Source organism: Otolemur garnettii, unplaced genomic scaffold (genome assembly GCF_000181295.1).
Source record: "Otolemur garnettii isolate 467f Iridium unplaced genomic scaffold, OtoGar3 scaffold00266, whole genome shotgun sequence".
Classification (NCBI taxonomy): domain Eukaryota; kingdom Metazoa; phylum Chordata; class Mammalia; order Primates; family Galagidae; genus Otolemur; species Otolemur garnettii.
The window spans coordinates 985,711-1,010,551 of NW_003852661.1; the positions used below are offsets into that span (position 1 = coordinate 985,711).

The 24,841-nt window shown below is 38.0% G+C and overlaps 1 protein-coding gene across 1 annotated transcript in view; it reads left to right on the plus strand.

The window, feature by feature from the left end:
* Positions 1-24,841, plus strand: part of GUCY1A2 (guanylate cyclase 1 soluble subunit alpha 2) — a 255,199-nt gene that overhangs the window by 134,044 nt on the left and 96,314 nt on the right. Inside the window, exon 5 of the mRNA XM_012813478.2 lies at positions 21,466-21,951. Within this exon, the coding sequence (XP_012668932.1) occupies positions 21,466-21,951 (486 nt within the window). The remainder of the gene's footprint in view (positions 1-21,465; positions 21,952-24,841) is intronic.

A 24,841-nucleotide genomic window follows, 5' to 3' on the forward strand; every position in this document is an offset into this window, starting at 1 on the left:
TAGATCCATCTGTGATCTGTTTCATAGCCTGGTTGAGAGTCCTTGTGTGCAATTCCACTTGAAAACGGACTGCTGGATACTGAATTCACAGAGTGAGTGATGTTAATTTTGTCTGGTGACGCCCATGCTGACAGATTCTCCGCTGGACGTCCAGATGCAGGAAGAACAAATAGTGGCAGCAGGGTCATTGGGGGGTTTGGAATCCAGAATGCAGGGCTTAGTTTTACTTGGTAGACAGTGCAGTGTTCTCTCTCTGCCGCGACATTGCCTCCGAGGAGGGGATTGTGAAATGGTCTTTACCTGCACTGGTGTCAAGGGCCTGGCAAGACCTTAGGGCACACACACACTCAACAGGGAAAACTGAAGAGACTTGAAGAGACATTTTAGTAAAAGGAGGTATTAACCAAGTTGTGCGTAGGCTTAGGGATGCCAAGAAGGGATGGCAACACACTAAGGGCTAACAGTTAACACTCCCAGTCTTGATAGATGAGAGGAAGGGATGGAACCTTGGGAGATGTTGGACCGTGGGAAGGACCTACTACAAGAGCTCTTGTCTTGTCTTGGGTAGAAGAGCACAGCACTGCCAGACCACAGGTCGGCAGGGAGCAAACCAGGAGAACGGGTGACCCGCACGGGCCAGTGGCCACCGCCGGCCAAACCCGGCTGGAAACCAGAGTCGGGGAAGCCAGCTGGTGCTGTCCATGCACTCAGAGAGTCCTGCAGGCAGCGCCACTTGGAAACCTTCTCTACACTGCACAGAAACGTGGGAAGTGATTCTTGAGAGGAACTTCAGAATACCGAGCAATAAATAGTTGGATTTGTAAATAGGAAAAGAGGCAATAAGGTAAAATTAGAATGGAAGGGTTCTGTTTGCTTGTTTTGCTTATTTTGTTGGCATGTGTGTTTGTACACTTATATGCATGCGTGGACTTACATTAAACAAGAAGACTTTGCTAAGAAATAGTGAGATGTAGCAGAAAGTATGTCCTTCAAAGAGACATTTTTAATGCTGTCTTCTGCTGTGCAAAGTTTTAGACAAGAGAATGTTGTTAATCTAGCACAGACCCTTTGGAAGGCACTAACGAAGTCCAAACCATGGTTCTCATCCTCAGAGAGCTATAGTGTAGGTTGAAGGGCAAAAATGTAAAATATATTTATAATGTGCACATTAAATGAAATGATTTATTGTTTCATTTACTCGCCCAATAGTTTTTAAGCACTGCTATATACCAGACAGTGTCTTTGGGGCTGAAATCTTAAAAAAGTAAAAAATGATGTGTGGTCTCTGTCTGTGTGGAATTTATAATCTTGTTGGGGAGATAGAATTCAATTACATAATTCAACGCTGATGAGCGTTTTGAAAAGTGAAATACAGGGTTTTCCAGGGATGTATAACAGACACACCTCACTTAGATTGAGGAGTGAGAAAAAGCCTCCTCGAGGCATTTGAATCTGAAGGGTCTGCAGTTAGCCGGGTCAGGGGCTGGGCACGGTACAAGGCCGCTGGGGGCAGTGGAGCTGCGGGTGTGTGGAGGGGCACTTGCTGCAGGCAGCGTGGAGTGCCCAGCAGAGCAGATCATGTGTTCAAAAGGCCCAGAGAGAAAAGAGATAACAGCATATTTAACAAACTGAAATGAATCTATTACAAGTGGAGCAGAAAGCAGAGGGAGCGTGTCCTTTACCCTAAAGCCAGAGAAAGCTATTGACATTTCTAAGTATATGAATCACGCCATCGAATGGAAAAATAATGAATATAGAATATCAGACTTCAGGCTGGGCGCGGTGGCTCACGCCTATAATCCCAGCACTGGGGAGGCTGAGCCGAGTGGGCTGCCTGAGCTCACAGGTTCCAGACCAGCCTGAGCCAGAGCAAGACCTCGGTTCTAAAAATAGCCAGGCGTTGTGGCAGGCACCTGCAGTCCCAGCTACTTGGAGGCTGAGGCAGGAGAATCGCTTGAGCCCAATGATTTGAGGTTGCTGTGAGCTATGACACCCCAGCAAACTCTACTGAGAGTGACAAAGTGAGACTCGGTCTCAAAACAAAGAATATTAGACTTCCATCGTTAATCATTTTTATCTAAAAATGTATTGTTACTTCTGAAATTTTTCTGAGGAATAAATCACCGAAAGGCAGAGTTTTCTCAAAACTTTTCCAAGGTTTATTTTGTTTTACTTTCTTCGAATGTAGGAAATTATCTGAATTGTTCTGAATTATCTACATCAAAGTAATATCTTTTTAAGGGAAATTAATAATGATCTTTACTATGTATCTTAGAGAGCTAGAACCATTTTAAATTTATTTTTTTGTGAAAAGTAGGATGCAGAAAGTATCCTAGAATCATGTCAACAGTTAGGAAATAAATTTGATGCTTCTGTGTGTGTGTGTGTGTGTGTGTTTCTCACTGCTGGGAGATACTCAGTGCTCTTTGACAGTAATCCCACTATCTTTCAGATTTCTTCATCTGCTACTTTGGCTGATTGAAACTTCTGTAACAATACAGTCATTTTGCCCTTCTGGAGAAGGGAACTCACGGCCAATATGTCTTTCTCTGAATTCTAGCCAACTGACAAGGACAGGCAGAGTTGCTCTTGAGCTAAAATCATCTGTTCAGTGGGTATCATTTCTTATAAACATTTATTGTAAAAACCTGCCACAGGAGCACTGTCAGGAGTGCTGGAGGCCCTACCAAGCACACGGTTCTCTACCTTATAGTTTAACAAGTATCTTCTCTCACCACTACAGTAGCCTTAATGGATAGTAACACAGAAAAGAAAAAGAAAATAGTACAATTAATAGAGCCATTTCCTCGCTGTCAACACTGGGATTTTTTGCTGGAGCTGAAAGGTAACACCTTATTTCTCAGACATGTGAATCTGTACATGGACGGACATGTTTGAGGGAATGATTTCTTAAGTAGCTTGCAATATTCTGTTTTCAGCCTTTATGGATTGAATTGGCCCATTTTTTAAGCTTTTATTTTATTTATTTATTTTGCAGTTTTTGGCTGAGGCTAAGTTTGAACCCACCACCTCCAGCATATGGGGCTGTTGCCCTACTCCTTTGAGCCATAGGCGCCACCCCCATTTTTAAGCTTTTAAGCAGACAATTTTCAAATCAAGAAGCCAGATAAATTATTTATATATGGATATAGATATAGATATAGATTGGGCTCTGATCTTGCCAAATGAGAGATTAATATATAGTTTATGATAAATGATACCAATTGCTCTTGGTCTCTGGTTGCTCATAAAACTGGAATTTTGGTAATTAAATATAGATGTGAACATATAACTATATATACAAAATCTATATAATTTGCAACTGTTGATCCTTCCCAAATTGTTCCTGTCATTTCTGAGATGTTTTCAATTTTCTTCATTTATTTAATTCATACATTGACTCTATAAATACCTACTGAAAAACACTACGATGTGTGAGGTTCTGTGCTAAACTCTATTTTCAGGGTTGACTTTAGGCAGAGAAGCGTTTTGAAAGCTCTTACAGTCTACTAGGGGCATCAGACATGAAGACACACCCTGGAGAGGGTGTGCCGGGTGCCAAGAGAGAGGCCGGTGCGGAGCTATACTGCCCCTGAGGCGAGGCCCTTTCTCCTGGAGATGGTGGGGTTCCAGGTCAGGGACAGTTTCCTAAGACGTGATATTTGACAAGCGTCTCCCAGAATGGATAGAACAAAGAAATGGTAGGATTGGAGACAAGCACATTCCAGTCCATGAGTAAAATATTAGCACAGGATGTGTGCTGAGACTAGAGAGAACACAAAGCACGAGATAAGACTGGGTCTTGGAGAGGCTTTGAATGGCGATCAGACCATATGTTCTACAAATGGCAAATAACCAAACTATTATTCAACATAAATAACCAAGCTCTTCCTCTCCGGAAGAAACTAATATACTGATTTATTATATTTATTTTTGCAACAATGGAAGAATTGCTATAAAACAATGGCTATGAATTTGCAGGTACAACACAGATTTGAACTAGGCAGGTCTAATTATATGTGGATGTTTTTCAATAACTACATTGGAGAACTTTTTAGAGATTTGTGGAGGTTTGAAAAAACAGATGAACCATATAGCTTAGCAATATCAAAGAAACTAAGAAAAAGTTAGGTTTGTCATGGCTGTATGAAACATATGTAGGCACTAGTCTATTTTATGATTAATTTTCATAAAATAGAAGTATATTATAAAATGTTAAAATCTATCAAAACGTGTGCACACCAACACTTACAGGCTGTGCACTACATCATGGGTGGTCCAGAGAGCTACGTACAAATGTGAAGATGCAGCGTTGAGTCATCACTACATCAGACTAGCAGTGGTAGATGGTGTCGTGTTGTGACAATCTGCCTCCTCTTGCTGCTGTGCTGAGGTCAAGTGTTAGGAGTAGCCCCTAAAACACCACCCGGCACTTCATGTCCCTGTGTCAACAGTTCTCTCTTCAGTAAATTGTCTATCATGATAAAGAGCGATTTCTCAGGTTCTCTTGTGTTTCTCATTGTGTCCTGTTCAATACTGTTAACTTTAAATCTCACCATGGGGCCCATACAAAATGATGCTGGAAGGACCCCCGAGAAGCAGAGAAAAATCATGACATTACGAAGAAAAGTTGAATTTCTTGGTCTGCGCCATAGATTGAGTGGGGGCTGTCGCTGTGGTGGCCCCCCATTCAGACAGATGTTCATCTTAGAAACAGATGAAGTAAACTTCCCGTATGGATAAATACCGTGCTGTATTTATAAATACTATAAATACTGTAAAGCTCTTTTCTTTTCCTTATGATTTTCTTACCAATATATTTTTCTCTAGCTTACTTTTTGTAAGAGTAGATTAAATAACATACAACGTACAAAATATGTGTTGATCGACTGTTCATATTATTGGTAAGATTTCTGGTCATTAGTGGTTATGTTTGGGGGGAGTTAAAAGTTACACATAGATTTTTGGCTACAGGGGCTGGTGCCCCAATCCCTTCCTTATTTAAGGGTGAACTATGCTTTTTCTCATTCATAATAATTTACACTTTTTAATCTCTATGTGGTTTATAAAACTTCTAATATTATATCATTGATTCTTACACACACCCAATAAAGAGAATTATCTGGATGCTTGTAAAAAATAGCATACTATGATTTTTATAAATATTATACTTTTATTTTTAGAAAATGACATCGTAATAGCAATTGTCAACTCCTGGGCTCAGGTGATTTTCATGCCTCAGCCTCCTAAGTAGCTGGGACTGCAGACGCCCATCATAATGCCCAGCTAGTTTTTTTTATTTTTAGTAGAAATTGGGTCTCACTCTTGCTCAGGCTGGTCTTGAACTCCTGAGCTCAGTGGATCCACCCCATTGGCCTCCCAGAGTGCTACAGGGAGCACAGGATTACAGGTGAGAGCCACCACTCCCTGCCAATTTCTTATTTCTATCCTAGACTATTCTTTGGAGTTCAGTTTCTTTTTTTTCAATAATACATTTTTTTAAAGAGTTTCTTTTGTGCTAGGTTATTGGTAGCAAAGTCTCTTGGTTTGGGCTGACCTCATTTGCCATTTTAAAAATACAGCTTTTCTGAGTGTGCCATACTGTGATGACAAGTGTTAGTCCTCAGACCAGGGAAAATATTATCCCATCATCTTACTTCTTTTATTGTTAGCTGCTGTCAGTTTGGTTTTTGTAGGTGATCCTTTTTCTCTGCTTTTATGATCTTTGTGCTGGGGATTCTGCAGATTCACTAGGAAGGCCGTACTGCAAGATTTCTTTTTATTTATATTTCTTGGTGGCTTCTGTGCTTAATGTTGTGGGTTCGTATTTTCCATTATTTCAGAAAGATTAAAAATCACTGGGACTTCAAATGCTTCTTTTCCTCTATTCTCTGTTCTGATTAACGTAGATTCTTATCTTTTATGTCACTTAATCTGTCATCTTCCCCACTCTATCTCTTTGTGCTACTTGTTACAGTGGTCTCAGATCTATCTTCCGGTTCTAGTTCACTAATTTTCTTTAGTGCCATCTAGTACCAGATGGATATTTAACCCATCTGCAGTTTTGCTTTACTCTCAACCACTTTTTAAAAATGTATAAAGGTTCTATTTTTCTTTTCCGAATATCCTCAGTCAGTTTTAATTCTGTCTAGCATTTTTGGGATGCTGTTCTTTATTCCTTAAAATGTCTCTTACGTATTTTGTATTTTAAATCTGAGAATCCTGTATCTGATTCCTTGGTTGTCGAAATCTACATTTTTTATTCTGACTGTCATTTTTGGTGGCGAGTTTTCTTGTAATTTCAGTGATTGTTGACTGTTACCTTATATTTGACATTATTTTATTCTGAGGAAAATCCTAGAGCCTACATTCAGGGTGTATTCCATGTAAGAGCAGGTTTATGTGTTTTCACAGGGATGGTGGAGGCTTGCAGACCTGGGGCCATATTAGCCCCTTCCCGGGTCTCAGGGATTTTGCTAGTTCATCATTTGGATGCAAAATATTGTATTAATAAAACATTTCAAACGAACCCAGGGGACTAGTTCCGAAGGGAAATGAACCGGACACTATACTACCAGACAGATATTATGTTATCTCATTTTTATGGTGGATTCTAAAAAAATCTAATATAAAGAAGCAAGTAATAGAATGGCAGTTACTGGGAGTTGGGGTGTGGGAAAAATGGAGAGATGTGGTCAAAGGCTACAAGATTGCAGTTGTAAGATGAATAGCTGCTCGGGACCATAGCGTCATGGCCGTGGGTAATAACAATGTATTATACACCTGAAATACGCTAGCAGAATGGATCTTAAGACTTCTTGGCACACAAAAATGAAGTAAGTATGTGAAACGATGGATATATTTATTAACATTATTATGGTAATCATTTCACAAAGTATGTGTGTATCAAAACATCATGTTGTATGCCTTGAATATATGCAAGTTTTATTTGTAAATTATGTCTCAACAAAGCTGGGAAAAGTATTCTTCTTTTACAAAAGAGGTGAATGGGCTACTACTGTGTAGCTCTTGAATTATTTTTTTTTTATTATTCTTATTTGTTTTACATTGTTCAAAGGAAGGAAAAAGGGAGAGCAGATCTATTAGGAAGTCTAAGGCCTGGCCAAGTGCGGTGGCTCATGCCTGTGATCCTCGCTCTCTGGGAGGCCCAGGTGGGTGAACTGCTTGAGCTCAGGAGTTTGAAGTCAGCCTGAGCAAGAGCAAGACCCCACCTCTACTAAAAATAGAAAAACTAGCCTGGTGTCATGGTGGGTGCCCGTACTCTCAGCCTGTATTAACCGGATCATTATAAAGTTCAATCAGAAGAAGAATTTAATTTTAAAAATAAACATCACAAAGGAATAAAACCTCTTAAACATAGTTTGTTTGCCCCTAGAGATTTTCCTTTTCAGAGTTGCTGTCCCCTCAGTTTTCTTCCAAATAATGCATTAATTTATACACTATTTGTGAACATTTAGGTTTAAGAAACCATTTAAATTATTTATGGTATACTTAAAAGGCTGTAAATCCATCTGACTGGAATGTAAGATACACGTGTAATCTCGTTTCAAAGGCATAAAACATTGATATCAAGTTATAATTCATGATGATTAATGTTGGATGAGCATGAACCAATGGCACCTTTCTCTTTTAAGCAAAGCTTTAGATTCAGATTTGTCAACTGAGTTATATATTAATCTCAGGACTCTGTCTTTAATTAACTCATAGCTTAGAACCTTAACATAGGACTAATATAATTAGAATGGTAATGAATACATCAGGTTGAGGTGGAAGAGAATCATGATGAATGAGTTTTACCATGGTCCTAGAATGGAGGAGGTACACGGTGAGATCTCAAGTGTGTGATGGAGATGGGGAAAGATCTGTCACCAAGACCTGGTGTATTCATCAAAGCAAGTAGTGCTTGCTGCTGAGATAAACCGTTTTCCAACCCCAGGCCCTTAACACAGCAAATGTTTATTTACTGCTCATGTCTTAGGTCTGAGGCCAGGTAGCCCTGCTGTAAGAGGTACTGTGGGATCCAGTTTCCGATCTCCTTTTATCTTTTTTTTCTTCCCTGAAGTATGGAAAGGATATTAAAAAAAAGAAAAAAAGATACTGTAACAAAATCTAAATTGTTCTCATCATTTTATTCTTTGAAATTGTGTCCATTTTCATTTTCTTAGACTTTCACAGACTTTATAGACAATCCACTAAAGATCCTTAACTAAGTAAATGTTTATGGCCAAGGTCACAAACGGAGGGCTTGAATTTTGTTTGTCCAGCAGTGTTTTTAAATGTTTTGATTTCCGTTGTTGTTGCTGGTCGGGCTATCTTATGATCTGACCATCTTCTTCAAGTGACCTCAATAGTTTCTGAGAAGAGAGCACAGAGAGGACTGGAGTCCCATTTGGGAAGTCCAGTGAGAGACCCAGTGATCATAGCTGAGTCACGGGCCTTGACTTGAGCAGGCCCTGGTCAAAACCCTTTTCTAAGGTAATCAGACTGGGGTTTTTTTTGGTGCTCAAAATATGCTATGTTGTTTTTTCTAACTGGGCTTTTGAACTTTCCTTTACTTGTCTTAGCCCAAATGATGGATTGAATATTGGAGCTACAAATTTTATTTCAGAAATATTCTGTCTAGCATACTAGCCAGTAGCCATATACATTTTAATTTAAATTAACAAAATTGGCTAGGTGCATGGCTCACACCTGTAATCCTGGCACTTGAGGAGGCAAGGTGGGAGGGTTGCTTGAGCTTGGAGTTTTAAGATCAGACTGAGCAAAGGCAAGATACCATTTTTACTAAAAAAAAAATTAAAAAAAAAAAAGAAAGATAGAAAAATCAATTGGGCATTGTGGCAGGTGGCTGTGGTCCCATCTACTCGGAAGGCTGAGGCAGAAGGATCACCTGAGCCCAGGAGTATTAATTTGCTGTAGGTAAGCTGACATTGTGGCCCTCTAACCTGGGCAAGAAAGTGAGACTGTCTCAAGAAAAATAATAAATAAATAAATAAACAAAAATTAAACAAAAGTAAATTTTTAATTCATTGGTCTCTAGCTATATTTTCATCACTATAGAAATTTCTATTGGACAGGAATCCTCTGTATAAAGATTTCAGGTTTAAAACTATATTTAGCGGCAGCACCTGTGGCTCAAAGGAGGAGGGCACCGGCCCCATATGCCGGAGGTGATGGGTTCAAACCCAGCCTGGGCCAAAAACTGTAAAAAAAAAAAAAAAAAAACCATTATATTTAGCAGCTCTGTGTATTGCCTTAGTAATTGGTCATTAAGAAAGTGGTGAGCTGCACAGAAATCAGGAATCCTAAAATCCACATAGATGGAAACAAATGAAGCTTTCCGAGCAGCACCAGTAGCCCAGCAAGTTGAGACTTGCCCAGGTGCCTCAGAAAGGATCCAGCTGATTGCATTTCTTGGAAATGAAATAAGGGACCATAACACAGTCTCAAGACTGTGGTGACCTGAAGTGCCCTACCTAGGGGTAGCCAAGCCTTGGGCCACACATTACATGCACAGTCACTGATAATGAAAGGGGCACCGCAGGGCTCTCATCACCCTGAAGAGCCTTCATTCATCCGTGTGCAGCCGTGTGTTAGTGCTTTGTGCAGAATCGTTCTTGTAATATTTTCACATACAGAATATAGAATTTCTTGTCTTTACAGAACATTTAACAGTGGCGCCATATATTAATGGTTATTATTATTGGTCGAAGTGTATTCATATAAACCAGATTTATATAACTAGAAGCAAAGCCTCCCTGGGCCGTGTGAATGACAGTGTGGTGACACAAGCACCGCGGAGGTGCAGGCTAACGCCAGGGTTAGAGAAAGGAAGCCTCCAGCTGCCTCCTTTAATGCGTGTGATCTCCTGCGTGGATGTCTGAAAACGAAAATCATTTTTACCCTTTGAGAAAAAAAAGGCAGCTTGTGTATGTAAGTTATTAAAATTGCATATGAATTTAGCATTTCCCACATAGCATGAAATTTAGGACTTGTTACATAAAAAATGAATAAAGAACCTAAAAGCACCACGTAAACATTCCACATTTGGAAAATGTGAACAACAGAAAGCCACAACATTGGATGCTGTGCTTCTCCCAACTACATAGCGGGGACCTGTTTCCTTTAAATATTGTATGACTCCTGCCGTGGTTTAAAAGGAGAGTGGCGTCTGATCAAGGAACGTCACACCGACTTAGTTATGTGCTTTGTGGCTTTTCTATCAAAACAGAATTCACATCCATATTTAGAATGAATTTCTGAGATTTAAAGAGTAGAAAGGAAACTAAATACCAACCCATGAGAAACTGAAGGACGCACAGAAAGATGAAAAGCCTGAAGGATTGATTATGCTTGGGGGTTTTTGTTGATCTGATCGATAAACAATATGAGTGTTATAGTTTCTCATCTCAAAAAGGCAGCGCTTCACTTAGTAATATGTGAAATAAACAGTAGCATGATTACTTCATGGCAATACCCCTCCTCACACGTACACCTCTGCCACTCACTTCAGTGCCAAGGCAAAGCCGGCCCCATTAGCTCCTGCGAAGCTGAAGGGCTCGGCATGGTCCGGCCGGTTGTAGATTCAGTGGCCCTGGAACAACACAGGTTTGAACGTCAGGATCACTTTTATGTGGATGTGTTTCAACCAAAAGTAGATTGAATACACTGTATCCGTAGCTGTCTCCTTGTGGTTTTAATTTCCCTCTCTCTAATGCTTAGTGAGGTTGAGCACTTACTCACGCACTTCCCAGTCATTTGTGTAGTTTCTTCTTAGAAACGTCTGTTCAGGCCCTCCGCCTGTTTAATCAGGTTATTTATTTTCCTGCTATTCAATTGTTTGAGTTCCGTATATACATACGGGGAACATTAACCCCCATCAGATACATGATTTGCAAATACTTTTTTCCATTCTATGGGTTGTCTCTTCACTGATTGTTTTCCTTTGTTTTTCAGAGTTTTTTTAGTTTGATGTTTTCCTGCTTATTTTCATTTATGTATTTATTTTGCCCCTGCTTTGGGGATCATATCCCAAAAAATATTGCTCTGGCCAATGGCAAAGAGTTTTTCCTTATTTTCTTTTAGTAATTTTGCAGTTTCAAGCCTTGCATTTTAAGTCTTTAATCCATTCTGAAGTGATTTTTGTATGTGGGGCGAGGGAAAGGTCTAAGACATTTTTCTGCATGTCTTTCTGCATGCGATTTTTCCAACACCACTTACTGAAGAGATTGTCTTTCCCTATTGTAGCATATTCTTGGCACTTTTGTTGAAAATCAATTGACTGTAAATGTGTGAGTTCCTTTCCAGGCTCTCTCTTCTGTCTTGTCTGGGCGTTGGTTTTTATGGCAGTATCATTCTGGTTTGATTACTGCAGCTTTGAAGTGTATTTTAAAATCAGGTAGTGTGAAGCCTCCAGCTTTGTTCCTTTTGCTCAAGATTGTTATGGTTATTTGGGTGTTTTGTGGTTCTGTATAAATTTTAGGATTGTTTATTCTATTTCTGTGGCAAATGCTATTGGAATTCTAGTAAAAACTGTACTGAAGGCAGAGCCTGTGGCTCAAAGGAGTAGGGTGCCAGCACCAGATGCTGAAGGTGGCGGGTTCAAACCCAGCCCCGTCCCAAAACTGCAAAAAACAAACAAACAAACAAAAAACACCAAACAAACAAACAAACAAACAAAACTGTACTGATATAGATGATTTTAGTAGTGTGAACATCTTAACGATATTAATTCTTCCAGTCCATAAATGCAGGGCATCTTTCTCTTCATTTTAGTCCTCTGGAATTTCTTTCATCAATGTGTCCAGTTTTCAGTGTATTTCTAATATTTTACTCTTTTTGATGCTGTTATAAGTTGGATTGTTTTCCTGATCTCTCTTTTGGATAGTTTTTTGTTAGTACACTGAAACATCACTGGGTTTTGTATGCTGATTTTGTAGCCCACAACTTTACTGAATTTCTTTTATTAGTTCTAACAGTTTTTGGTTGAGTCTTTAGGTTTCCTACATATAAGATCTGTCAACTCAAACAGTGACAATTTAAAGCCTTCCTTTCTGACTTGGAACACCCCTCATTTCTTTCTCTCACCTAGTTGCTCTGACTGGGACTTCTAGGATTATGTTGAATACAGGTGGTCAGAGTAGGTATCTTTGTCTTGTTCCTGTTTTTCTGTCATTATTAACTGAACAATTAATAAGTCTGTTACATGGAGAAATTATTTATAGGAACTATTTTGGATTAGGCTCCTAGTTCAAACAGTTTGGCCAAACAGGGTAATCCAGACTTAAATGATACACTTTACATAAGGATAAATCTTGGGGGCCAGATGACATCTATTTACAAGTTTTAAGGAAAATTCATATTATTAATTATATAATGTTACTCAAAAGCACCTCTGATTGCATATAGCTTATCATATCCATCTAGACGATGGTGTGAGAGGACAACTGATGGGATCTTTAGGGAGAAGTGGAATTTCACTACATTTAAGTATCCCATCTCCTTTTTTATTCTGGAAGAGATTATGTAAAATTGTCACTTCACCCTCAAATATTTTATGGTATTCTCCATCAAAACCATCCAGGCCTGGAAATTTCTTTTTCAAAATATTTTCAATTATAAATTCAATGTCTTTAATGGTTATAAAATAAAGCAGCTTATTATCTCATGGTGCTTGAGCTTTGATAGTTTGGGTTTTCATGGGGTTGGTTCATTCTTCTCAATTGTCAGATTTTTTAATGTAGAGTTGTTTGTAAACAGGGTTATTTTAGTGGCCTTGTTATTTGTAGAGATTTTCCCTGTTCTGCTCCTTGTATTGACAGGCGTCCTCTCACTGGTTATCTTTGTCAGTCTTGCTGTGCTTCTACTGATTTTATTAATTTTTTTTCAAAGACCCAGCTTGTTCATTTTCTCTTACTGTTTTCCTGCTTTGTTGATCCCTGCTCTTGCACTCCTGGTCTCCTTCTCTCTGTTGGCTTTCGGTTCATCTGCTCTTCTTTTTCTAATTCTCTGAGGTAGAAACTCTGATTCTTCATTTGTGAGTCTTTCCGGTTTTGAGTATAAGCATTTAGCGCTTGTGACTGTCCCTGGCAGCAGCTGTGTCCGTTGGGCACTGCTTATTTTAGTATGTTGTATTTTCATTCTGTTTTATGCATTTTTATTTTCTTTGACAATCCCTCCTTTAAAATGAATTATGTAGAATCATTTATTATTAATCAGTTATTACTGATTTCTAGTGTTATTCCATCTAATCAGAGAACATTCTCTATAATTTCAATGTCTAAAATTTGTTGTAGTGGTGTTTTTTTCTTGTAATATGTGTGGGCCAGAAGTTGATCTATCTTGGTGTATGTTACATGAACTCTTAAAGAAAAAGTATTTTGAGTGGAATGTCACATACATACACACATACACGTGTGTCACTGTGTGTTAGATCCTATTTGTGGGTTTTGTTCCTTTCTGTGCTAGTTTCCTATGGTTGCTGTAATAACTTAGCACAAACTTGATACCATAAAACAACATAAATTTATTCTTTCATAGTCCTGGATATTAGACGTCTGCAGTTCAAGTGTCAGTAAGACCGTGCTCTCTCCAGAGGCTCTGGGCACAGAACCTGTTTCTTGCCTCTCCTAGCTTCTTGTAGCTACTGGGATGCCCTGGTGTTTCTTGGCTTGTGGTCACATCTCTCCAGTCTCTGTGACTGGGTTCTTATCACTTTCTTCTCTCTCTCTCTCATCTCTCTCTGCTGCTATCTTGTAAGGACACTCATGATGTGTAACGAGTAACAATGTATTACAATTTTTCTTTAGTTATCACACGGTTTAGAGAACTCACAAGGTAGTCTCTCTATTCTTTTTTATTTCCTTCCTGATGCTCTAAGATTCTTTTCTTACCATTTTCTTTCTATTTAAAGAACTTTCTTCATGTGTTCTTTGAGAGTAGGTCCACTAGCACAAAGATTTTAACTTTTTCGTTGTCTGCAAGTGTCTTTATTTCCCCTTCGTTCTCGAGGGATAGTGTCCTTGAGTATAGGATTTACAGTTGCCAGAAAAGTCAGCTGCCATTTGAAGTCATATTCCCTTCAAGGAATTGCCGTTTCTCTCTCGCTGCTGTCAAGATTTTTTTCTTTGTATTTAATTTTTAAAAGTTTAGTTATGATTTGTTTGGGAGTGGATTTCTTTGAGTTTATCCTATTTGGAATCCACGTCACTTATAGAATCTATAGGTTTATGTCTTTCACCAAACTTGAGATAGCCATAATTTCTTCAAATGCTATTTCACCAGTACTCACTCTCGTCTTTCCTTTGGAACTCCTGTGATATGAATGTGGGAATTTTTATGTTGTCCTGTATGTGTAAGTCAGTGCAACTTTTTTTTCCTGGTTTATTTTCTCTCTATGGTCTTAAAGTTGAGTAAATTCTATTAAACTATCCTCAAATTCACTGATTCTATCCTCTGTCATCTACACACTAATTTTGAGCCCACACAGCGAGTTTTCTATTTTTATTGCTATGTTTTGTTCAGTTCTATAATTTTCACCAGTTATTTTTGTATCTTCATTTGCTTTACTGAGACTGGGGTTTTTTTTTTTCATTCATTTTAAAAGAATTTGTAATGACTTTGTTGAAACATTTTATAATGTCTTCTCTAAAATCTGTAACAGATAATTCCAATGTCTAATTTATTTCAGTGTTGGCATCAATTATCTTTTCTCATTTAAGTTTTTATTTTCCTGGCTTTTATTCGGATGGTTGATTTTTTTACTGTATCCTGGATAGTTTGGCTATTAGAGTAAGAGGGTGTAAATCCTACTTAAAAGTTTTAACAGACTATTACTCTGTTTAGTTTGGCATGCAGTTGCGGCCTACTTTTATAAGTCGTAGTTGCAATGACACTATAAATTTCAGAGTTCATGTGAAACTGTGGTGCTATTTTCATCTTCTTGGTTTATTTCATGCTTTGTGGCTTCCACTGGTTTTTGGTAACGCTGCTGAAGTGTGCAGAACCAGCTTCCCCAAGCCAGATATCTTTGCCTCTATGTAGAAGAGGAGATTTTTCAGCCCATGAGGATGACAGGTACTTTCTGGCTGGCCACTTATAACAGAATCTCTCTTGCTAGTGGTTTAGCCACATGATGTCCTGGATGGTATGAGAGGAAGAATTTCAGGACTGTAAGGGCATAGAATCTTCTGGGGCTGGAAGCTTGTTGTCTTCTACTTTTTTTTGCCAGAGCTAGTTCTAGTAAATGTTGCTCTGTGAGAGGAAAAGTTTTTCTGGAAACTCCTTTAGTTCTTGAAGCACTGGGAACATATCAGTTTGTTTGTGCCATCATGAATTATTTCCCAGAGATCTGAAAGACCAGAAATCATAACCAGAAGGGAACTTTTTTTTTTTTCCTGGACTGAATTTGAATGGATAATCCTGCACATAGCTATTTCATTTATATTTGTAGCAAAAATTTCTCTTTTTTTCAACTTCCTATTGTGAATATCTCTTTAAGGTTATTTTGCTATCACATTGATTTATATTTAAAGTGGTAATCATTTCCTTTCCTTTTTCCCCAATATGAAGCTTTCTCAGTGAAGTCAGTCTAACTTGGATTTGAATGTTGACCTCATTGTTTATTAGCTGAGCAGTCTTTTCAGTCTCTTAATCTCCATAAATCTCATCTAAAAAATGAAGATAGCATGGTACATATCCAATAACAATTACTCAGCAGATTTGTCAACTCCTGGCATCATCTTCATCACATCATTGTCATTATCATCTCCATTTTATAAATAAGGAAACCGAAGCTTTGAGGGTATAAATAATGAACTTGGGTCAGTGTGCATACTAAGCTGTCAGAAGAGCTGGAATTTAAGGGCAGGCCTGATTTCTACCAAATCCTTTTTTTTCAAATCAGTCTGTAACATAATCTCAAATGATTATCTTAATGAAACTTGAAGCGCTATAAGGGCATGGGTCAGTCCTTATTTGTGATATGTGAAAATATAAAATGTATAGCCAGGTAATGTGGCAGGCACCTGTAGTCCCAGCTACTTGGGAGGCTGAAGCAAGAGAATTGCTTAGGCCCAGGAGTTTGAGGTTGCTGTGAGCTGTGATGCCATGGCACTCTACCAAGGGTGACATAGTGAGACTCTGTACAAAGAAAAAGAAAATATAAAATGTGTAAAGTATAGTTATATGACCTGGACTTACTCAATTTCTAATTATTTATTGATTATAATGGTAAATATTTGCATGCGGGTATTATGCAAAAACATAGAAATAACATTGCTAGTTTAATAGAACCTGACACCAAGCCTTTGTAATGTAGTATGACTTTTAACCCTTTACTGCAACCTAGCCTATAACCTGAAATATCCTTCTTTATTATCCTTGTCAATTTCTAAAAATCTAATATATTATGACAATTCATTTTTCTTATGCCTTTTGTATTACTTTATTGAAACTATAATATAGGATGCAATAAAAACTTAGAAAAATATTTCTATTTGAAGCAGTTTTCCATAATTCTCTTTCCTCTACATAAAAATATATAGTTCCTGTAATAGTCATGCTCGTTGCTAAATGAGTAAATGCAGATCATAATGAATTTCTGAATTTATAGCTATAATGGAAAAACAATTCAAGAACATAATTTATATCATTTTCCAATTAAAGCAGAAATGCACTCATGACAGAGATATAAATGGTCCGGTTGAATTTACTCATTTATTGAGTAAGAAAAACCATTTACTGATAAGTATTAAAAGGGAAGTTATTTGCTCTATTTGTTTGGATTTCTCTTTCATGAATTGTTTTTCTGTATTGCAGGAGGTAAGCAATTTTCTTTCTCAGAGTCCGTAACCTCAGAGATTTCAAAACATTAACTAATGGCTCCATATAAATCAAGAACATATTCATTGTTTTATATTTTTGAGATAGGAATATAAACTATTCAATTCAGCTTTTTGTAGATTAAAGATACTTTTAAGATTTATTACATATAGACAGTGACATTTATCCAAAACACATACTGATTCTATCTTTAAAATAAGGAGAAAGATGGAAGCAAAGGCAAAAAAGAAAAATAGTCCCCTTGTGACAGGAGATGTAGAGATTCCTACTTAGGAAGAAAAGAGAATGAAAAAGGAAATAGTAAAATGATTTTTTTTTTTCTTGTGAGTAGATACCTCATAAAGGGATTGTGGGATCAAATGAAAGGTCTGTGTTTAGCTCTTTGAGGGCTCTCCGTACTTCTTTCCATAGGGGCTGTATTAGTTTGTAGTCCCACCAGCAGTGTAAAAATGTTCAATTCTCCCCACATGCGTGCCAGCATCTGCAGCTGTGTGATTCCGTGGTGTGGGCTAACTTACTGGGGTTAGGTGATGTCTCAGGGTGTTTTGATTTGCATTTCTCTGGTGATTAGGGACAATGAGCATTTTTTCATGTGTTTGTTGGCCTTTCATCTGTCTTCTTAACAGAAGGTTCTGTTCATGTCTCTTGCCCATGAGTAAATGAGATTGTTTGTTCTTTTCTTATTGATTAGTTTAAGTTCTCTGTAGAGTCTAATCATCAGGCCTTTGTCAGATTGTAGCATGCAAATATCTTCTCACATTCTGAACGTTGTCTCTTTGCTTTAGTTGTTGTGCCCTTAGCTGGGTAGAAGCTTTTCGGCTTGATTATGTCACATTTATTTATTTTTGGTATTGCTGCATTTGCCAAGGATTTTTCTTGGCAATTTTCTTTTTCCTAGAGCAATTTTGTCAGTGGTTTTCCCCACGTCTTCTAGAATTTTTATCATTTTATGTTTTACAGTGAAATCTTTTATCCAGTGAGAGTCAATTTTTATCAGTGGTGAGAGGTGTAGGTCCAGTTTCAGTCTTCTACATGTGGCTAACCAGTTCTCCAGCACCATTTTTTAAATAGGGATACTTTTCCCCAGTGTATACGTTTGTTTGGTTTATTGAAGATCAGATGGCTATACGTGGCTAGTTTCATCTCTATTCTATTCTGTAGATCTATGTCTCTATTTTTGTGCCAGTACAATGTTTTGATTATTGTACACTTGAGGTATAATCTGAAGTCTGGCAATGTAATGCCTCCAGATTTGTTTTTATTTCTTAGAATTACATTGGCTATTTGAGGTTGGGTTTTTTTTTTTTTTGAGGTGCTATTTGAGGTACTGTTTTTGATCCCACAATTCCATTACTAGGTATCCACCCAGAATAAAAAAAAATCATTTTACAATAAAGACATTTGCACTAGAATGTTGATCACAGCTCAGTTTACAATTGCTAAGATGTGGAATCAACCCAAGTGCCCATCAACACATGAATGGATTAATAAACTGTGGCATTTGTATACCATGGAGTACTATTCAGCCATAATAAAGATAGAGACTTTACATCTTTTGTGTTAACCTGAACGTAGATGAAGAACATTCTTCTTAGGAAAGTATCACAAAAATGGAAAAGCAAGTATCCAATGTACTCAATACTAATACGAGACCAGTAGATAAACAACTACATGCTCACATGAAGAAAAAAAACATAGTTAAAAGTCCAGGGTGTGAGGGAGGGGAGAGGAGGGGAAAGGGAGGGGAGGAAGGAGGGGTGTGGCAAGCTCTCACCTGATAGACACAGTAGAAGGGTATATAGCATAACCGCCTGGGTGAAGGGCTAAACTACAACTTAAATGTTACCTAACAAATGCAAATAATGTGAACTAGTCATTGGTACCCTCCTATTAATCTGAAATAATATATATATTTATTTACACATATGTATTATATATATAGAAATCACTCAAAGGAAAAGGGAAATAAAAGGAAAAGAAGACAGCAGACCCACAGGGACAGCGAGGGGCAGTGCAGTGCAATCGACCAGCAAGAGCCCAGATGAAGGAAAGAGAGTGAAAAAGCAAAGGAGGGAAGGGGGAGGAAAGCAAGAGCGGGGAGAAAAAGACAATAATTGGAATGAATGTGAGGGGAGAGCGAGAGACTAGATACAAGTTTAGATCTATCAGCATCAGATACTATGATTTACTTACTTATTTGTCTATTAACACAGAGGCTCACTCTGTTGCCCTGGGTAGAATGCTGTGGTATCACAGTTCACAGAAACCTCTAACTCCTGGGCTCAGGCAATCCTCCTGCCTCAGCCTCCTGAGTAGCTAGAACTGCAGGCGCCTGCCACAATGCCAGGCTAGTTTTTCTGTTTTTTACTAGAGATAGAGTCTCGCTCTTCTTCAGGCTGATCTCAAACCTCTGAGCTCAGGCGATCTACCCGCCTTGGCCTCCCAGAGTGCTAGGGTTATAGGTGTGAGCCACCTGTATTACGATTTAAAAATTATTATTTCTAAAAGCTTATCAAGGTTTTTGATCTTTTAGAAGTCTTAAGAAATAAGTTTTATATAATAATTTTTGAGCTATGAGATGACAATGCTCTTACTATCCCAACATTGGGAAGTATACATCATGAATAATACCCCCAAAAGCATAATCAAGCATATGTAGAACAATCTGGAAACACTTTACAAGAAGATTATTTTCTCTTAAATAATGTGTATTTAAACCCCAGCCTGCTATCTTTCTAGAGCCCACGTTAGGTGGGGAATTGGGAGTGTCCTCCTCATTGTACCCTCTGACCCACGTGGACTTGGCCCCTCACTGTACTGTGATAACTAGGAAAAGGGAAATATATTGTATATTTTTGTTCTTACCATCCAGAGCAGTACTAATTAATAAAAAACACTCAATAAATACTTCAGTGAGTAAAACAGTAATAAGAATAAAAAGATGAAATACTACACTTTAGCAGAAACTTTATATAAAGTAAATATTTCATTTCATCAAAATTATAACATGAGGACAGTTAATGACAATTAATGACATGGTGGGGGGTGGGGGAAGGGAAGAGCAGACAGAGAAAGAAGGAGGAGGGGGTGGGGCAAAGGAAAAGAAAAAAAAGAAAAGAAAATAGTGACTAATTCTCACATAAGTTGGATTTAATTTTGACCAAAGTACATTATTTGAACAATATTTTAATTCAATTTGTTAATATGTTGTTTAGGATATTGCATCCTCATTTATAAGTGAAATGTTTGTGATTGCCCTTTATAATAATATATTTTTTCCAATTTTAATATCAAGTATATCTAGATGAAGTAGAATGAATTTGAAGTAAACAATAAATAAATAAATAAATAAATAAATTTAACCTTAACAAAATTATAACATCCAGTAAGAATTCATCTTTATTTCCTTATATAAACAAGACCCTGATGAATGGTTCAGGAGAGCAAAGTAAAAATATTTGGAAACATAAAAATCCAAACCCTACAGTTTATCCCATATTTGTTCAATTCTTCCAGTTTCATAACTAGCCTCAATAACTGTACTATGAAGAAGAAAGAAAAATAAATGTACTGAGCTCATCTGACATGGTCGTGGAAAGTGACGCAGATGACACTGATGCGCGGTCCCAGCTGGTCAGCCGTTGGCCTCTTCTTCCCTAGTAATTACAGCTGGCTTTCTCTCCAGGTGTACTGACATAATTCGTGTAACCCACAGAGCTGTGTTCGGGTGGCTACTCCCGAAATCCCGGTTCCTTTCCTGCTGTGCTCATCCTCTCTGAGGTGTTCATAGGGTTACCGAACTAAGATGCCATGAGCCAGTGCTCACCGAGGCTTTCATTAAACATCAGTTCCTCAGATTCTCCAGTGAAAGGGCACAGAACGGAGGCATAGGTGTAAATACTACACCCTCAGATTCCTTATCTTACTAATTAGATTTCTTTAGTCTTATCATTTGGGGGAGTTATTTTTAACTAGTTGAGTGACAGTTATTTTCTAGTAATACTGGCTTAATAATATCTGGTTTATACTAGTATTTTAAAAACTGAGTAAATTACCCACTAATCTAGTTAGTGCAATCACTACTCCATTTTCAAAGAACTACAACCAGTTGAAAAATGACTTACATAAGGCCAAACAATTATTTTGATTCATTTTAATAACCTAGATTTTCTTTCTGAAAGGAGTATTATTTTAATGACAGTAAAATGTAGTGGTTTTGACAGATGGATTTATCCTAATTCTATTATTATTAGGCAAGCTAAAAGCTTTGAAATTGGCACATAAACCAGTGTCATGATGTACCTGGGAGTAATTTTATCTTGAATAAGAAATGTCTTTTAGTTTAATTTTTCGATGACCTCATTCACCATTTTATTATTGTGTTCAGAACGTGGCTGAGGGAGACACAACACGGTTGTTGCCATGCAGAACATGAATTTTACACTGGTTGAAAATCCTATTTAGATTTGTTTATAAGAATGCAGTTAAGTCCATATAGGTAATAAAACATTTCTTGTTCCTCCTATCAATGAATAAAAACCATAATTTTTATGAACCTACTGTGTAAAGAGTACTGATCAAAACTTCATATTAATTTCTCAGGTGATGGAGGTCAAAGGGCAGATGATCCACGTGCCGGAATCCAACTCCATCCTCTTCCTGGGCTCCCCGTGTGTGGACAAGCTGGATGAGCTCATGGGCCGAGGGCTGCACCTCTCAGACATCCCCATCCATGACGCCACCCGAGATGTTATTTTGGTTGGTGAGCAGGCCAAAGCCCAAGATGGCTTGAAGAAGAGGATGGATAAGTTAAAGGCAACTTTAGAAAGAACTCACCAGGCCCTGGAAGAAGAAAAAAAGAAGACGGTGGATCTTCTGTATTCTATTTTCCCGGGGGATGTCGCCCAGCAGCTGTGGCAGGGGCAGCAGGTGCAGGCCCGGAAGTTTGATGATGTCACCATGCTCTTCTCAGACATCGTGGGCTTCACGGCCATCTGCGCCCAGTGCACGCCCATGCAGGTCATCAGCATGCTGAATGAGCTGTACACCAGGTTCGACCACCAGTGTGGGTTTCTGGATATCTATAAGGTAAGAGGGTTTAGTTACTTATACACAAATATTATTTAGTAGTGAATTATTATTAAATAATTACAAGGATCCTTTTTAAAATTTAAATTTGGTAGTACATGACTTATCTGTAATTTAGAAGTCTCTTCACAGAATACAGGTACTTCTGCTTCATGAGTAAACTTTCACTATGAGTTGATTAACAGTATGGACATAGGTAATTGTGAACCATATTGCTCAGTAAGGAAAATTTCTGTCAAGCTAGTCCTTCAAATTCATTATCATTTAAAAGTTAAACTGGCTGAATTCTAGGCAACTTTTAACCATGTTAACCATTCTTGCTTAGAATATAGGATTCCAATATAAACTAAGAAATTCTTGGTGACAGAGATATAGAAATAGCAAGTTATGCTAAAATGTCCATTGCACCAACAGTTAAATATGGCTAATCCCCATTTTGTACTACATTGTCAACTGAGAGCCCTTCGATTAAAAAAGAACACATGTAAATAGTCTGTTTCCCAAATGACCAATGGTTTTTAGTGGAAGCGTCTTAATTTTCCAAGCTAAGCGATGGCTAAACTTTCAGAATGGGTTCCAGTGATTTGATTTGATAAACTCATTATTAATTCTTTATGAAAATCATGGTAATAGGCTAGGTGTGGCAGCAGCCCACTTTCATGTTAGAGAAGAGAAAGCTCGTGCTGGGTAACCCTAGTCCTCTGGGAGGCCAGGTGGGTAGGCGGCCTGAGCTCAGGAGTTGGAGGCCAACCCAAGCAAGAGCGGGACCCCATCTCAACTAAAAAAAAATAGAAAAACTAGCCAGGCATGCTGGCAGGGCCTGTAGTCTAAGCTACTTGAGAGGTTGAGGCAAGAAGATGGCTTGAGCCCAAGAGTTTGAGGTTGCTATGAGCTGTGACACCAGGACACTCTACCCAGGGCGACAGAGTAGAGACTCTGTCATAAAGAAATAAAATAAAGTAAAATGAAAAAATAAAAAATCTGAGCAATTCAGCCCCATATGTACCCAATGAATAACTCTGCAGCTTTAAATAGAAATTCACATGGATTGCACAATGCCAGGACACACGGCTTCTTTTAGTTGAAGGGCAGCAAGTGCATTTAGTTATAAATAAACAGTAGTGAGCTGTAGATTTTTATTCTCTTCTTTACTACTCCATCTAGACCAGGGAGTTCTTTTTATAGTGTGATCTGTACATAACCAGATTTGGAAAGAACCTGCATTTCACTTTGTAGTTTTCCTATGATGATCCAGAGGACGCTCTTATTACGGTGTGTCTCCTTGGAGAAGGGAGTTTTTTAGTTCCATTATGTAAAATATAGATAGAATATACAGCTAGTGTTAAATGTTTCATTTGGGTCTCCTCGGAATGGTAAACATTCATTATGAAGTGTGCATGAGGGATTTTCCTTGTTATACAAAATAATAGTTCTTTTATAGATTATCTTTAACTTCCTTATAATTTTCATTATATAATTTGTGGTAGGAGTAGCCAGATGCCTGATTCTAAACCAGAGAGAAACTGCAATGAACCTGCAATTGTTATATTCTGTCATTTCCAGAAGAGAGAGAGAGGAGGTCAGCCTGAATTTGCCGGCTCACTGCTCTCCACACCCACCAACCTTCTCACTTTAAAGCACAGTCTATCAAATCGATTCTGCTTTGGAAAAACATGGGGAGCCCTGATTTAAATATAAGTGTCAGATGTGAGAAAAGAAGAAATATAATCTCTTCTGTGGGTACCAAAACAATTGCAAGGTTTAAACATATAATTAGATTTTGTAGACATCAAGCCTCCTTTCCCTGGAGATAAGCCTGGGCCCCTCACAAGAGATCTGTATAAATACTCTGTATGATCTTCACGTGTTTCTGTATGTTTTTTAACCATGGATAGTTTCATACAGTCAAGTATGATTAGCAAGTTTTAATTAACAAAATGGATCTGCTCTTTCTTCAATATCTGACTGTGCTTTTCATCTTTCATGTATACAATATATAAAAAAAATCAACAAGTAATTCTAGTTCACAAATTCTGTTAAACTAGACTTGCTTATGAAATTTTTGCATTAAATTATAACTAAATAAGATTCCATGAGTTCTTTTTTTTTGAGACAGAGTCTTACTCTGTCACCCTGGGTAGAGTGCCCTGGTGTTATAGCTCACAACAACCTTAAACTCCTGGGTTCCTCTTGCCTCAGCCTCCCAAGTAGCCGGGACTGTTGGTGCCTGCCATGATGCCTGGCTAGTTTTTGTTTTTGTTTTTCTATTTTTGGTAGAGACTGGGGTCTCACTTTTCCTCAGGCTGGTCTCAAACTCCTAAGCTCAGGTGATCCACCCACCTGGGCCTCCCAGGGTGGCGGGATTACAGGTGTAAGCTACTGCAGCTGGCCACCATAAGTTCTTGACATTGCTGTGATGATATGAGGTATATTTACCCAGGGTAGGTGTATAGGGCACCTTCATAACTCCTAGAGGTTGAGTATAGGGGATGCGGACTAGGAAATGCAGCGTGTGCTAAAGCTCCAGTTATGACGGTAGGGCCACGGAAAGGGAAAGAGAAATAATAGAAGAAACTTACCCCTCTATAGGGTAAAATGCAGTACATTGTGAGAAATAAATTAGATATCCTGTATCTGACCTGCCTAATTTCTCATCATCATAATCATTCCAGTTTATTTTCTAGAAAGTTCACCTGGAGCTATTTTATACTCTGAACTATTTGCTATTCCATACCATGAACTATTTCTTAAGTTTTTAATTGCTGTTGAAATTAAAAAACCCCAAAGGCCATAGAATTTTTTAAAGGACCACAAACCTGCTGATTTTAAAAGTGAAATGAATTTAAAAATGAAAGAGTTTTGCTAGCTTTAAAATATGTGTAGATGTTGG